Source organism: Seriola aureovittata, chromosome 1 (genome assembly GCF_021018895.1).
Source record: "Seriola aureovittata isolate HTS-2021-v1 ecotype China chromosome 1, ASM2101889v1, whole genome shotgun sequence".
In the NCBI taxonomy this organism is placed as follows: Eukaryota; Metazoa; Chordata; class Actinopteri; order Carangiformes; family Carangidae; genus Seriola; species Seriola aureovittata.
Genome location: NC_079364.1, coordinates 22,037,830 through 22,054,871, shown reverse-complemented (window position 1 = coordinate 22,054,871; position 17,042 = coordinate 22,037,830). Strand labels below are relative to the sequence as shown.

Below are 17,042 nucleotides of genomic sequence, written 5' to 3'. Positions count from 1 at the left end.
TGAAACGTCTTGTATCTACAACAGAGTCCAGTTTCTATCGATTCCACCCTCCCTGGAAGGACAAAGAATGTGTGTAACAAAGAGATGGTATCTGTGGTTCTTCTGCGCTGATTTTGACCTGAATGTCTATGGTTTTTCATGTAATGGGAAAGCTGACCAGTGGACTACAAATGTACATGTGCACATTTTGCTGCATTCCCTTTAATGCTGCCATTTTTTCCTACAACCATATGAGCGTTAAATGTAATCCCCTCCTAAATTACAAAACAAAATCCAGCCCGCAGTATACGCATATTATCAATCCATGTCTTTGTCTCTGTTTGTATGAACCATGTAATTAAAGTATCCCATAAACCCTGTATTTTGTATAAGACTGTGAACGTCTGTATATCCTGCTTGTTTGTGTTATACTGTATATTTTGTATAACTTCATATAAGTCTGCGTATATGTCCTAATTGTCTGTCACACAGCTACTGTGGAAAAGAATTTCTTCCTTGAGGTAAAAATAATAATATAATAAAAACAATGTATCAATCTATTCAACTCCTATAACCAGTAAACCACAGCTGAATAAGAGAGCCGACTTGTTTTGCCAGGCCATCTAAGAAATAGGCAGCAGGTTGAGAGAAAGTGGATCCAACACAAAGGTAAATTACAATGTATGTTAACAAAATAATTGCCAGAATACTTGACAGATTAATGATTCTTTGTAATGATACAATGATGATGAACATGATGATTTAAAAAGTAGAGGTGGTACTGTACCAGTTCCTAAGCGCAGTCTTATCATCACTGCGTGCATAGCATACAACAGCAGTGGTTTTTGTTTTTCATTAATAAAATCTCTCTGCTTTCAGAAAAATGTGTTATTGCAATCTAGTCTCAAGAGCTGCTGCCTTCATCCCAATTTGATGGGATTATTTCCCTCGGCAAGAGGCCCTTACATTTCTTTGAAGATAGATACTCTATATAGTCAAAAATATAGTCACCAGAGGCTGTGATGCTGTTAACTGGTGTACAATGCAATATGTATTATATGAGCAAAGAAAATGGATATTAAACCAAAAACCAGACTACAGCCTCTGAGTTTCTGTAGGTGCCAGCCCTTTGTCTGTTCAGCAACTGGATGATTTCAGTGAGGTATACCAAAATTGAATTGAATTAAATTAAATTAAATTAAATTAAATTAAATTAAATTAAATTAAATTAAATTAAATTAAATTAAATTAAATTAAATTAAATCAAAGAATAACATAGCAGTGAAGACACAGCTGGTAAAGAACTAGTAAAGTAAAAGTGAAAAAAAAATCAGTTAATTAGGGAGAAGAAATGTTCCCCTTATTATTTAATCACCCTTTGATATTTAACAGGTCTTTTTTTATGAAAACTCTGATTCTGATTTAGTAGTTTTCAGTGCAACATCTCTACTGCTGATGTAGTTCTGCAACCAGTGCTGCACTAAAAAAAAATGACCCGACCAAAGGAATGAAATGTGTTTGTAATGTGTCCCACTACAGAAAATCTATGACAGGACGGACTAGTATGTTGTGGTATTGTGAAAGTTGTAAATGTGCATCTGTGACAAATTCCTTCACACTTGTTTTTACTTGGCAAAGAATCGATTCCCGCTCTGAGACTGTGGATATACAGTATCATGCCACAGTGGGTTGGCCTGATAGATGTTGTTTTCTCCACGCTTCTCCTACACACAACATCTCATCCATACCACCTCTCATCTACAGCACAGCAGCAGGTTTGGCTCTCTTCCCAAACAATCAGGACTGTACACATAACTACTCATGACAGACACAAGCTGTCCAGAGCCCACTGGCTCACAGCTTACAGTGATGTACCTGGTGCGCTGCCTGGCTGCCAGCCGGCCAGTCGAGATATCAAGAAAAGGTGCTGACCATGCCCATGGATTTATACAATGTTCAGCAAAGTTAGCAGCAGGGTTAGTCATGCATTTTGAGATATTTCAGTGAATGTCTGTTTCGCTACTCTCTACCACTTGCAAGACTTAAAACTTGCTTTAGCAAGGTAATCCATGAGTGTGCTGTATATATCCATTTTATTTTTGTCAAAGTTGCATTAATGTTGCATGGAGATTTCAGACTCATTTACAAAGTGGACTGTGCATCATAGCTCTTCTCATTGAGGAATGAAATTAAATCAAACATGAAATTCATGAAAAAGGATGATCTGAATTTCATCTCCTTGTATTAAAATGGTGCTGTGATGCAGTCAATATTGTAACAATGTTATAACTTATTAACACTATAATAACTTTGCACTATAAGCCAAACAATGTCAATGACAAAACCCAAAAGACAAACCAGCCTCTGTTTCTATCCAAGTGCAAATATAAATACAACATATTTGCTGTCTTAAATACAAACACTGACCTTTCTGAGTACCCCTGATGTTCTTATCTAACAGAAAGTGGCAATTGCAAAATTCTCAGAAACATTATTTCATGGAAAGACTAACAAGGCTGCAGCTGCAGAAGAGCACCCACAGGAAAGAAGTGATATTCAGGGGAGCAGGATTCCCTGGGGGTGGCAGATAAAATTAAATTGTGGACTGTAGAGTTGTAGGCCAGGTAGGAAAGGTCATCATGTGGCAAAAGTTGCTCAAGGGATTTCAGTGACCAAAGCAGAAGGTCACACAAGTAACTTTGGGCCAGTGGCGCTGAAGAATGTTCTTTCTCAGACAACTGGAAGTGTCTCACTTATGACCCTCATGACCCCATATGCAACAAAACAGACTAACAAGCAGCCATGGGAAAATGAAAAATAAACAATTTGATTTTGTTGGATTATTAGCAAATGTAAGTAAGCTATTACATTACACTAAAATGCGGAAAATATGGTAAACTTAATAACTGCAAAACATCAGCACAATAGCATTTTGCTCAGTGTTGCCAAGCATTAAGTAAACAAAAAAACAACAAAAAAAACTATGGTGACCTAAGGGTCATCTCTATACTGTTAGCTAACTAATAATACTAACTAATGAAGGTACAACCCCCCCCCCCCCCGAATAAATAAATAAATAAAGCAAAATAATAACAATAATAATAATAATCTATGAAAGTCTAACTACAGAGGGAGGAAACTAACTGATTTCTTCTCTCAAATCAATTTGACTTCAAAGTTCCTTAATATGAACTCAGTGCATTAATAACCTTTATTTAACACTATTCATAAATCATTAAATCCACCCACATTCTGCATTATGACCATAAGATCTATCCTCTGAATAAGATCAACTACATGACAGTCATATTAGCAGTGACACAGTGTTTGAATACAGAAGGTACTGGGTGTGGTATGTGCGAAGTCTAGTATAGGTGAAAATGGCACTATGAAATGGATATGTGTGTAAATGTGAAATAAAAATCTGACCTGCTTTCATGCATTGATACTTAGTGTAAACATTATGCATTTATCAAGGAAATAAAAACCATTATTTCCGAACTCACATCGAACATAGGTGTTGCACTGCTTATCACCTCCCCTTGAAAAACCCAACGGCAGCTTTGAAAGTACACTTTCTGCAGGGGAGGAGAGAAAATGTATTTACATCCAGGCACATTTTATCCTGAACCACACTCCACTCTGTCCAAGGCCTAAGTGGACTATAAGATCAACACACACACATTAGATTAGGTTGTCTGAGCATTATGCCTGAGGATCTACAACACACTCAAACTTGGCCAGAGCACTGAACACAAAGCAGATGTTCCATGCTCCCACCAGCTGCTGTGGAGAACTTTGGAGAAGCTGGACATCATTGTGTATTAGTGTTACAGACTCACTGCATATGAGTACGTAAACTGTTGGTGCAAACTATTCTACAACTTCCAACCGATAGTCAGACACAATGCCTGAATCAGTTTGACGCCTAAATGTAACAGATGTGTCTTGGTGACGGCAGCATACAGATATTTTATTGCTTCACCTCATACAGTCCTGTGTTTGTGTGTTTGTAGTGACGCCATGAGCTAAATACATTTCCTTTTCTTGCTGTTAAGAAAGTAAAGAGTAATGAGTGAGTAATGTTTGTGTTTGCTGCTGACTCACATGCAACGTAATATGGATTTCACATCAAAAGATGAAGATGAGGCAAAAAAAAGACTGTCAGCTTTTACCTAAGGGACTTAATCAGCATCCAGATCAAACCAGGCAAAACCAATGATACCAGCAAAAAAAAAACGATCTCATTACACCTTTCTTACGTGCGTGCACCTCGATCCACACTCTATTCACCTTCCTGTCTTTCAAGGCAGTAACTTGAGAAACAAAACATAGTGTTTAACACACTGTTCATGCTGCAGGACTAGGCACGTATCACTTCTACGGAATTTACAAATTGCTAAAGGTAATTTCTTAGAACACCCAATTCAACTTCCAGAGAAACTTTCATAATTTCATGCCAGTGGATATTAATGAAGTCTGCCAGGCACATTAGCTCATTAATAATATTACAGATTAAACTGTGATGAATTGGTGGACTGCACAATGGACTGTTCTGGCCTTGGTGTGACCAGTCTCTTATCTGACCTTTACAGATACAAGCTGTAGAAGACACAGGAGACGCAGAGACCCTCGTGGGGCAGGGCTAAGACAGCAGATGTACAGAAGCCTTCTTCATAATGGAGAGGTCCATGGACCTTTTTACACTGTGTCAGTATCCAATAATAGATTATTTTAATTTCTACAGACACTTAAGGGAATATGGGTCTTGGAAGACTTAATGACTGAAAAGCCAGATTTCTGTAGACTTGTGAAACAGACTTTACTGACTGGCTTGTTTCTTCTGCACTGTATTTTTGTATAGAGGGCATACAGTATATTGTGTATGTCTGTATTTGAGCTGCTGCCTGTTGTATCTTAAACATTGTTCAGAATTCATAGCAACAGTTGTTTTAACACATTTTGAATGTTTAATTCAGTAAAGAGTGAATGAATAATTATAATCATAATGGCATTTGCAGGAAAAATGTATTGGAGGGTGATTTTTCCCGCAGATACGACTGATGAGTTTTAAAATTGCAATATTATGGCGATATATGAAGGAAACTGTAATTGATATAGGTGCTCATTTGTCAAAAAAAAAACAAAAGTCAGAGTAAGAACGATTCGGTCCAGACAAAAGTATTCTGAAGTTGTTGAGTGTATGATCACACACAATTAGCAGCAACGAACTATGCAAGTACTGTATCATCTTACACTTTGCTGTAAGTGTTAAAAGTTTGTAGTAAAAATAAGAGTACACTCACATGATGTAATGAGACACAATGACTGACAGATGTTATTAATTTTTTTTCTTGTCTAAGTAGGAAACCCTTGCTCAAGCAAAATTTTTTTAAATCCATTGTTCCCGTTTTAAAAACAGGGCAGGTCTGACGCATGTCATGCAGATCTCCTAAGCTACATTTGTTAGTATCCATAGCTAATAATCTGCATCACCACTGCAGTTGAATAAACAACAGGGTAAACAGCAACATGAACGGTCCCGTCCAGCACCAAAGACCCGTCAGAAGCTTACAGGGAAAATCCACATATGTAATTTACACTGTACAATATTTTCAAACTGCAAACCTCATGCATGGTTAGGAGACAAGATGTAGAATTAGTCAGCTAAATACAAGCAATGGTGGAAGGCAACTAATTATATTTACTCAAGTATTGTACAATTTTGAAGACCTTACTGGAGCATATAGTAATAACCAGAAATGTGTGCCGCAGTACTTTGTTTTTTCATCTTTCCTACCCAATGTAATCATCTTGTGACCCATCAGATTTATTTTGGGATGTTTGGAGGGCTTCCTGACACCCTAGGCTTGGGACCACTGGGCTAAACTACTAATGTATATCTGAAAGTATTGAACCTATAGCTCCCCCTCAACCAGCTACAACATTAAAATGCTGATTACACACCAGTGAAGCAGCATTTATAATCTAATAATCTGTCCATCCATCCATTAGGTATACTGTTTATCCTTGAGGGATGGTGTGGGGACCGGAGCCAATCTCAGTTGATATTGGGTGAGAAGCAGGGTACACCACGCACAGGTCGCCATGTGTGATATAAAATGAAATCAGTCACACAGGCTGTTTTAATGAAAGAGTACTTTTACTTTTGATACTTGAAGTACATTTTGATGTACATTTTGATACTTTAAGTACTGCTGTACTTTTGTTTAATTATGACTTTATCTGCTTGTATTTTTTACATTTTATTTAATTAAAAGTAACTTTTATAGAATGAAGCTGACTAATTTGCATGAAACAAAATGTTTGTTTAAATGATATACATAAATTCAGTGTTATTTCACCATCCAAACCAAGGTGAAGGAAGACGTGTTAAAAAAACTGTTGCACAAGTGCTTGAATGATAAAAAGAGGAATTAGAATTTATGTGTGTTTCTCATTTGAGCCTGTTTTTATACTGTATGTTAATGACATAATTATGAGTGTTCAAGTCTGAAAGCTTTTTTGCAGGTGACCTGTCCAAAGCAAATGTGAGAAGTAGTCATCTGTTTTAGGATGCATTGTCACCTTAAACACAGCGTGATATGGCGTTGCTACCGAGACCCACTGAGCTGAGCTCTGTAAGGGACCAAGAGCAGGACTGGTTTTCTCATAAAAGCACAAATGGAGCAATGATTTAGGGCTATTCATCTAGGTCAAGAGAATAAATGCAGCTAGTTAAGATGAGACAAATTACAGAGTCATGCTACGCCAGCAGAATCATGAGTTGACAGAGAATAATGATTTTCAGTGTTCTCCCTTACCTCTTACTTTGTCTTCACACACACACTCACAAACATACACACAGGCTACAGCATGTTCCCTCAGAAATGCATCAGCTGTTCTCAATACACACACCAAGGGTGCAGATTGAAAATGGAAGGCAGGGAGAAAACTGGAGGTGGAGAGGGAAAAGGTGTCAAGTTGTAATAGTTAGGGATAATAATAATCAATGTACTGTACTGTACAGAAAGAGTTGACATAGGAACCTGTGTTTACGGCTGCAGAATGGACGCTCTTATAGTCAGGACTGTGCAGGTGTGTTTGCATGAATCTGCATCTCAGTGTGTGTCTGTGTTTAGCATTCAGAGTGACGAGGGTCAGAGGCACCTCAACTGAAGCAGGATCTGAGTGAATAAAGGTCATTATTGTAGAAATGAACGCTCAGAAACCCTGGAAGTGGCATAAAAAAAGGGTGACTGACCAAAGAGAAAGGAGGATCAGTAGATCAGAAAAGGAAAGGCATGCTGGGAAAATAAGTATAATCTATAATAATATACCTTACGTCCTATAGACACTGTAGCTCTCGCATGATTTGTCCTCACAAACAGCTCTGTATTTCTGACTTTTTCTTCAGCATGTTTTCACTAGTTATACTTACACTTCTTTTTTTTCTGTACATGGTTTGGAAGATGAAGAGAGAGAGAGGAAGAAAAGAAGGAAGTGGTGAACAGTGTGTGGACTGTACTTACTCAGCATTAGCCATGATCCTGGGTGATGGAGAGAGGAGGGATGTAGTGGTTATCACAAGGTTTCCACTCGGTTCTGCCCGTTTAAGCGCTGCAGTTCACCTTTTCACCTTTTCAATGATTCTTTCATGTTGAACCTGCAACAAGCAACAAACTCATTAATGCCAGTGAAAAACTTATAAAGCAGCAATTTTTATATAATAGCACAAATTTGCTCATTTGCCAGGTTATTAGGAACTCCTAGCTAAAACCAATGCGGTCTAATGCATCAGCCTGGCATTAAATCCAACTTTCATGAGGTTTCTGATGTTCAGCTTTTGTTGAAACTGTTTAAGAGAAGTGTTGATTTAACTGGGATATTTTGGAGGCTGTAGTGAGTGAGCCCAACTCAATGAGGGTAGACTAAAGAATGCTTTAGGCACTGTTTCTGTAGTGTTTCAACGTCAACAACAGAAATACATGCAAATACATGACATCACAACTGAGTTTTAATAAACTTTAAACGTAATAGCCAAGTGAGACTGTTCATAATCATACACCTGCTGACATGAATAAGATTTTCAGAAGGATTTCTTTCTTTTATGCCTGGTTAAAATATCCTTGATCACACACTTTGCAGCATAAGTACACCTATTCTCAGGATACTGTTTAAAGGCTTGTCCTTGAGTAAGTTTTCAGTAAAGTGGCAGCAATGGATGTCAAACTTAAAGACACCTCAACCTTACAGCTACAAATGCTTTTGAAAAGTAAAATTCAGATGAAAATGTCACGTTGTTCACAAGTTAACAAGGTACAAGATAAAATAACATAAAGGGAAGAGCCTATACTCCAAGTAGCCCCCAAATGACTGCTGGAACTCCAAACATAACTTTTTTTGTAATCACACCTCTGAAGCATATATCCACAAACAGAGTTGGACACATGTCAGACTCTCCATGCTCCTGCCATCTGAGCTATAAGCACCTGTGATAAAACTGCACTGGTTTTGCTTGCTGGTGTCAGACTCCAGAGAGGAAAAACTAAATGGGAGTTGTGTGTACAACTACCGAGAGCTCCTCGCTGCACATAAATAATTTATTTAGCTGAAGCAAAGGACCTACCTGTGTGAGATTTACATTGTTGGCGGGTAACTGTGCCTCCCGCTGCCGACTTGCTGATAGTAATGTCTCCCTCGGCGGTGATCAGAGTAAGTGAAGCAGCAGCAGCAGGCTCGCAGTGTGTGTAGGCTGCAGCTATCCTTAGCACTTTGGACGAGCACTGCTGCTTCCCCTGCTCCCACTTGCGCTGCTTGGCTTTCAGTGCAAAACCAAAGAGGCGGCTGAAGCTCAAATGCAAGAAGCATCGTCACTCGGCAAGATCATATTAGCTTTCAAGTGTTATCAGAACGAGATTAAATAACGACCCTTTCTGAGCGCAATCTCCCCCTGGCTGGGATCACTGACGGCTGCGTGTGCTGCTGCTCCAGATCCAGGTTCTGCTCCTCAGTCGAGGGTTTCCCCGGCGAGCGCAGCGGGGAACCCTGCGAAAGGAGCTGTCCAGGTGCTGAAGCGACGAAGCCTCGGCTCTCTACCGACCCCCCCTTCCACAGCAGCGGCAGCAGCAGCTGAGTAACACGGGGCGATTTTCATCCAAACGCCATCAAAACATTGACGTTTTGGTGCCGGAGACTGACAGTAGTCAATGAATCGTGTGACATTTGCATCGCTCCGGTCACGACATAGTCTAAAAATGTTGGTCGTAGGGTGGACGAGCGTGTGTGTGTGTATGTGTGTGAGAGAGAGGGGGGAGAGAGAGAGAGAGAGAGAGAGAGAGAGAGAGAGAGAGAAAGAGAGAGAGAGAGAGAGAGAGAGAGAGAGAGAGAGAGAGAGAGAGAGAGAGAGAGAAGATTTTCCCAGTTTCCCGATCGAGGGCCAATTTGAGAGCGGATTATCGCCACAGATGATTTTATTAGCTTTACGCCTGGTAGGTCGTCCCTCTCTGTGTCATGAGCGTTTTTTATGGTTTCCCAAAATAAAGATACTATGGGAATATAAATTGTCTTTACAGCAATTGGCTTAACCGTTTGTCATTCATCGGGATTAGCCAGTCGATGGTTAAAGCGCACATCAATCAATCTCAAGCGTCTCTTCCTTTATTTAAACACGCCTGGACGTGGGCTGCTGGAGATGTTATACGATGAGGCTCAGATTTCAGGTTGTGCGCAAATAAGGTAAAAGTGGTGATCTGAATTAACTGTAGTAGGCCTGTAGTTACAACCGAGGAAGGATGCCTAACACTCAGCGGACTCAGGGACTGCCTGGATTTAAAGATGCTGCTGTAGTGGTTTCAACAGTGGGCTTAAAAGAAATAAAAGGGCATGTGTGCATAATGAATGTTTGGAATTTATTGAGGAAAATGAGCAGAACAGATATGATTTGGCACATGTAGAAAAGTGCAAAACAATTTTGTTAAATGAGTCATAAACACTAACTTAAAATACATTTTAATGTCCTCCTCAAAAACTATAGGGGCAGATGTGTACATTATGATAAGAAGAAGGAAGATACTCTTGGCTGTTGATTTCTAATTCATTTTTTAAAAAGTAAAATATTGAAATACTTCAGTCTTGCAACAATCATTGTTGCAGCTTTTACAGAAAAGCTAAACTTAACATCAGCTAATTTCAACATTAACAGCTACTAACTGACCAAAAACAAACGTATATAAACTGTAAATTGCACCTTATTGTCATCAGGATTTTCTTCTTAGTGAGAAAAAAGCAAGACATCAATCAATGACAGGGCCAACTAGAAAGAAATCTAGACATGAAATGCGCAGCATTCAATGAATTTTTACAGAGACCAGTATTATAATGTATGAAGGCATCTGTAAAAAAAAAAATCTGTAAAATTTTGACAGCTTTTTCAAACATGCAGCTGGGTATTTAGTCTCACACTATATTATCAAGATTTCATAAAGAACCTTTACCATTTGTGACTTTTGCAAGGAATACCAAATACTCATTTTTTGTAATAACCGGAAAATAGAATTCACATTTTCTTCTGACAATTGTTCAATTTCCGACCACCTACAACTGTCTCCTAAAGTTTGAAATTGTACAAGAGCCGAAACTAAATTGAGGTGAAATCGAGAGTTTCTGCCAGTCAGTGTCACTTACACAGTCAACAGGGCAGCCGTTCTGCCCTGTTGAATTATTCTTTTAAGCTGGGGAGAGGAAGTGACCAATAAGCCCCACCATTAACAGTTGGAAGTAGGTAGTAGGAGATATGACCTGACATGTGGACAAAAAAAGAGGCACTGTAAGATTCTGCCTGAATTCCCTGTGCCCGACAAACCATGGTAGATATATATCTTGCGTAATAGTATTAATTTGTAGGCTTAGACGGTTTCATTTTTCCATTGGTAAGACAAAAGTGTAAAAATCTTAAGTGAAAAACCTTAAGGAGGAGGAAGAGCGTTCAAATCAAGATTACCTTGATTTTGCGGAAGAAGGGCCACACTCTTCATATTTACATGAATAAAAAAAAAGTGCCTTTGCTGAATCAACAACTATAACGATAGCTTGGGATACACAAGTGTGTATAAGTTACTCACCTGCAAAGCAAACAAACCATGAGGTTCATGTCAGAGGGTGAGAAAGATATGCCATCGATGTGTGCGAAGTCTGGGAAAAATATTTACACATATTTTACAAGAGTGCTATATCACAGCTGAATGTTAATAGATGATTGGGTTTTTTTTTTTTTCAGGGTCCTACGTGAAATTTACTAGTTTTAATATGAAGCTGCACTCACACACCGTCTCCAAGGGACATGATTTCCCAAATGATGCCAATGCATTGATGGCTAAAGGAATAATTTCCTGCTTTATGAGCAGAAATTATGACAGCGATATTGTAACGTGAGTAACATTTGGTACTGAATGTTTGTTGTTCCCGACTGCTGTAGCAAACAGGAACATAATGGGTCGTCTTTTTTCCTGTTTGTACGTTGTTACTGCAGGTCAGTCAGTCAGCCTAGATGGACCAGGGTCATGACTGTGGTGTACTCATGCTGCAGACTGTCCGTGTCAGTGTCGCACAGCGTGTAGTCGTCTTTGATGATTCGGTCGCAGCCAATCTCGCCATTGCCAAACAGGCCAAAGAGTGGGGTGTTGGGGAACACCTTGTGAAAGGCATCAGCCTCTACATTGGTCTGGTTGTTGTAGTAGTTCTGGCCTCTCCCCACGCAGGCAAACATGAAGCCTAAGGTGTTCCTCTCAGGAATTTTAGCTGCCTTTAACCGCCGGATTGTGGCTTCAGCCGCCTTTGGATTGCTGACATCTTGGTCCAAGAGCACAGATGCCCCTTGCACCTTAGGGCCACTCAGGGCCAGACCCACCACACCGTATGCACCCTGGCTACAGCTACAGTGAAAGATGAGGGGAGAAGGAAAGTGTGAACATTGCAAAGAGGAGGTCATAAAATGCTGCTATAATTTAGCTCCAACACTGATGCTGTTTATCTAATTCAATCAGGACCTACTGGCAGAGAGACAAAGGGCATAAGTGATGGAGATATACAGATATCAAACTTCAAAACGAGGTGAGGTTGTATTCTCTGGTGCCATGGATGACCTGAGAGCCACATGCACTTGTTGCAATGGTCTTGATATTAGTGCAGAACAGTAACTCACCAGTGTCTGGGAGGAGAGAAGACACTTTCTACCAGTCCTCCAGCGATGAGAGCTTTGCTCTTAGCCAGCGGCTCCAAAATCTGGGTGAGGAAGCGTGCACCTCCAGATTTATATGCCTCATAGACAAACATCAGTACCACACGCAGATCTGGGTTGTCAACCAGTCCTGGAGAGAAAGCACAACAAAGACAACTGAAAGACTTTCCAAGCTTTGCATTTCTCACTTTAGATGACAGAATGATTACCTACACTCACCTGCTTCTTTCAGTGCAGTTGGGGAGATGGACTTCTTGCAAAAGTGAAAGGGCTTGATGTGGACACCTTCCATGGTAGGGAACATGATTGCAAAGCCTGCCTCCCCTTCTTGGTACTCCTGAGGGGGGCCGGAGCAAGAGCCACTGGGAGTCACTGGACATCGGCAATAGAGAGACAATAGCCAACATAGAGTAATGTAAATAATAATAAAAAATAACTTGATTAGTCTAAATACACATATTAAGGTCGCGGTAAGCAACAATCCAAGCAATCATCATTGTAGTATTAGCTGAGAGAAAAACAGACATAACATCTGTAATAACACCAGTGGCTCCTGAGGGGATATTTTGAACCAGACAATTCAAATTTTGGAATAAAAGGAGAGAAGAAATCTGGACAGAGCTGGGAGATGACTAAACCACAGAGACCTAGGAGCCAGCATCCAGTGGCCATTAGAGGAACTGTAGCTCAAGGAACTATGGCACTGTATTAAGTGTTTTTGCCTAATGGGTTATGATTTTTTTTTAAATAATATCAAGACTGCATATGCTAACCACACAACAACTTTAATAGAGGTACAATAAGAGGCACAACACAAACCACAGCATCAGCAAGGAGCAGTAAGAGTTACATAAACATCAGGTAAATCAACACACAAGCTGTTGTATAATTTCACTACCCGTAATCAAAAGGCACAAACTCAGAGAATTTAGGAGATGGATGAGATACCATGCAAATGAGAAAACATCAGGTTGTAACATTATAAATATACAGGATCATAAGACTGGCAGCCTCATTCACCACTCACACACTTTTTACTTTCTAGGGTTTAAAATTGTGCTGAGGTAAACCCCTGGTGTGCAATTGAATGTGTAAATCACAGAAAACCCTTTCATTGTATTCAAAATGAGCAGATACTGCACATTAGTATGTAATTTATCCCCATCCTCCTCCGTTTTACAGGTTATGGAATTCATAAAGGATTATGCAGAAATACTATGTCTAGGTGTACCATAAGTCATCTTTTTAATACTGTGCAACCCCACTACCAACATGCATAAATGATTAGACTTCACTAGGCTATTTGGCAAACCTATTACAAGAAATCTATATCTTCCTTATCCAATCAAAGATTTAATCCAATTGAATTAGATGTGCGTGGTGACTCTGGGCTCACCCTCAGCTGCAATATCACCAAATGAGTGTTATCACAAACAGCCGAAGCTGCCATTAAACCTGATAGATGATGGGAGCGTGATAAGCCATCGTCTTGAGGAACGAGAACATGCCTGATGGAGAATGGCTTCTCTGGAGGGTTGTGATTATATGGAGAAATGGGGAGCACAGCACCAGAAAGACTAGGCAATCTATCAGAGGGTGAGGCAGGGAGGTGCCAGCCACCAATGGTGCTTTCCAACTAAGCAGCAGCAGCAGGGATTAATGCGTAGTGCTCACTGCTGAAAGGTGAACTATTCCTCTTAGATAAACTCAAGATACCTGGGTAACTTTCATTTTCTATAGAGTACCTTAGTACTTGAAGATGCTAAGGCCACATACATGTACCACGACAGCTTTGAAGCTCATTTAAGAAACATTTTTATGTTAAAAGTGAATTAAATTATTCCCTCAAAGTGGTTTTATTTTGGGTGAGGGGTGATTTTATTTTCATGTCTATGAATAAGGAAATATGAGAGAGATAGAGCAGAGGAACACTTACAAACTATGCCCGGTGTAGCAATGCCCATGATGTCACAGCCTTTGGGGAAGAGCAGGTTCAGTTCTTCAACTGTGTCTGGACTGTGGCGACTCTTTTTTGCTTCAGAGTAGTTGAGAAAAACAAAACATGTTAATGAGAAAGGTCACTGTTTTAAATTCCTGTCATTTCCATCATAAACTAAAAAAAAATCTCTGGAAAGCAATTTTAGATTCAGAGAAATTTACATGAGCCAAGCACTTTTTATTTACTTTTTATTAGCACTGAGACTGTAAAACTACTTCTCTTACTGTTGCAAACCACTCTGGATAGGGGTTTCCACTAAATAGCTACATAGTGAATAGAAAATGTTGTTTAAGATCTATATTAAATCAATATTTCAAGTTGATAAAGAAGCCAGTCAGTGTGCAATATATATTAAACTGCAGTTTACCCTAGCAACTCTGACTATAACTCATGCATTACCAATGAACTCCAACTGAAACAAATCTCCCAATTAGTTAGACTGACTACAAACAAATATTGAATGAGAACTTCAACACATGCCACCTTGTTTTTAAATAAGTGAGTGGCTGTGATTTAAGTACCATAAAAAATGAGTCACATGTGCTAGATACTCAGTCAAAACAAAAATATTTAATACATCAAGAACAAGACAAGACATACCAGTGAAACTACAGTGACATAGAAAAAGGAACATTGGTCACAAGTTGAAACTGACTAACAGGGAACAGATATACACACTGGGCTAAAAAAAACTACCTCCCACTGAGCAGTATCATAATATGACCCAACTGTGCAGCAGTGCTCACTGATTCAGTGCTCAGTGATTAAAGTTCCTGCAGCTATGCAGTCCTTTTTTAATCGCTTATCAATCAGTTAAACAAGCCCATGTGAATGACATTATGTAAACATCACCCAAAGTGTATTTTTGAAGCTGTTGTGCTGCTAATAGTACAGCAAGAAGTCTAACCCATCCAGGGCTTACATGTAAATGCTTTGTAGGACTGATATTTTTGTGCTATCTAATAAAATTATACATTTTTGATTCCAGTCTGTCAAAATCATCTTGGATATTAAGATATGCAAAATGATGAGATGTTTTAAAGCTTCCCTCTGTCCTGATTTCTTTTATACGAGTTATACGTGTGTAAAGCACACATAATACAAGGTTCCCTTCTAATACACAGATGTCATGTTGTTCAATGTGGATATATAGTGGGGTCCACTATATGAACATGATACATGTAATCACAAGGCATTAAAATTTTGCTCTGAAAAAAGGTAACCTGGGCCTCATTTATAAATGTTTACATTTAGTATTTTTCAACAAAATAATTCAGACAAAAAGAGTAAGGATGCAAAAGGCATGTTTCAGTTATCTCAACATTTTAAACTACTAAGCAATCTTACTTTTTGTGTTACACCACTTACCACCACAATTCAAACAATAATGTATAAGGCAGATGTTTCTAGATGGACATATTCTGAAATTAAGAATGAAGTACTGAAGCACTGTATTACAGTATTTAATACTAACCTTTACTCTCTCTGTAGCAATAAGCTTGTCCAGTGAAGGCCTCACAGTCTACCATTGCCAGAACTGTATTCGGCAGGAGAAATACTTTCTGTAAGTAAGCAGATCCAAAGAACAAGTGTTAAAACAGTGTAAATATCACTTCTTATCAATCAAATTTACTGACTGTTAAATTAACATCACTTTATCTGAGCAGCTCATAATTCCACACATAGATAGATTAATTTAACATACTTAACTTAAACATACATGGTACTCGGGTGAAAAGGTTTCTCTTTCAGTTTCTGAAAACATTTTTAGGTTTTCACCCAAGGACTATGCAAGATAAACAGTGATTCAATAATGTTAGGCAGCTCACCCAGCAACTACTAACCAAAGATACTTCACCATACTTTGGCGTGTTGTTGTATTTGGCAAACAAGGTCCCCCTACAGGATGTTTCATTGGGTGTGAGTGTGGTGATTTACCTCCACCTCCTCGGCCAGGATGCTGCAGAGGGCATGGACCTCTGTGTTGGACGGTCCACAGGCTGACACCCAGGTGAGCTGCTGCTGAGTCCTCAGCACTCTGCGGGCACAGTTTCTCCACAACCTGCACACACTGAGGAGAACCACAAACACATTCAGCTCCATCTGCTAGCCAAACTTGGCAGGAGAGTTAGTCAGTTCATGTTTCTGTCCATAGCAAAACAAAACAAAAACACAACCGACCACCTGAATACAATTACACACCAGGTTCAAGGACTCAGTAGCTTCTTAGCCGTTCCGCATGTGTGAAAAACAGTTTCACTTCCATTCGACAGCCATTAACGTTAGCTTAAGTTCACTGTTTAGCATATAAACATTTTCCGTTACCTTGCGATTCGCAGGAGCGATTTGGTTGGTACGAAGGTCAGAATTCGTTCAACCACTTCGGCAACATTGCTAAGCACGTATGCAGCCTTGCTGTCTTGTAAAGAAACGGCGAAATCTTGATTTTCACCCATATTTCTCTCTCTCTCTCGGGTCGTGGCGTTTCGAACACGGCTGCCCAGCTACGAACTTTCACCTCTGCTTTACCACCTCTGTCGACGTGACACACCGCCCCCCGCGGCGAGGAGGTGCTGCTGCAGCTTAAGTTTCCCCAATAATTTATTTTCAAACTTGAACAATTAAAGAATGTTTCTTTTAATTGGTAGTTATAATATTTTTCTGTTATACACTATTACGTTTATTTCTGGTGATATTTTCTAATTTTAATTAATTTGTAATTAACTAAATTTGTATTTCATTCCTCAAGCCCTTTAACAATTCTACAGCAAAGTCACTTTTGGCTGTTCACAGCTCATGTCCACACTGAGGCCATAACCTTTAATA

General features: G+C 39.3%; 2 protein-coding genes across 2 annotated transcripts in view; both read right to left on the bottom strand.

Annotated features, from left to right (window-relative positions):
* The window catches only part of LOC130172530 (transmembrane protein 266-like), a 47,605-nt gene extending 38,324 nt beyond the window's left edge, over positions 1–9,281 (bottom strand). The window contains exons 1-2 of the mRNA XM_056381317.1: positions 8,609–9,281; positions 7,512–7,645 (exon numbers count right to left, since the gene is read on the bottom strand). Coding sequence (XP_056237292.1) covers positions 7,512–7,525 — 14 coding nt within the window. The 5' untranslated portion in view covers positions 7,526–7,645; positions 8,609–9,281. The remainder of the gene's footprint in view (positions 1–7,511; positions 7,646–8,608) is intronic.
* A 595-nt stretch (positions 9,282–9,876) lies between these two features.
* On the bottom strand, positions 9,877–16,726 carry fbxo22 (F-box protein 22). The gene is made up of 7 exons (XM_056382440.1): positions 16,542–16,726; positions 16,155–16,287; positions 15,691–15,778; positions 14,154–14,252; positions 12,437–12,589; positions 12,182–12,347; positions 9,877–11,912 (listed from the first exon to the last, which is right to left on the bottom strand). Exons 1-7 carry the CDS (start codon positions 16,670–16,672, stop codon positions 11,519–11,521), a joined length of 1,164 nt encoding a protein of 387 aa, XP_056238415.1. The 5' UTR covers positions 16,673–16,726; the 3' UTR covers positions 9,877–11,518.
* Between the last annotated feature and the right edge of the window lie 316 nt (positions 16,727–17,042).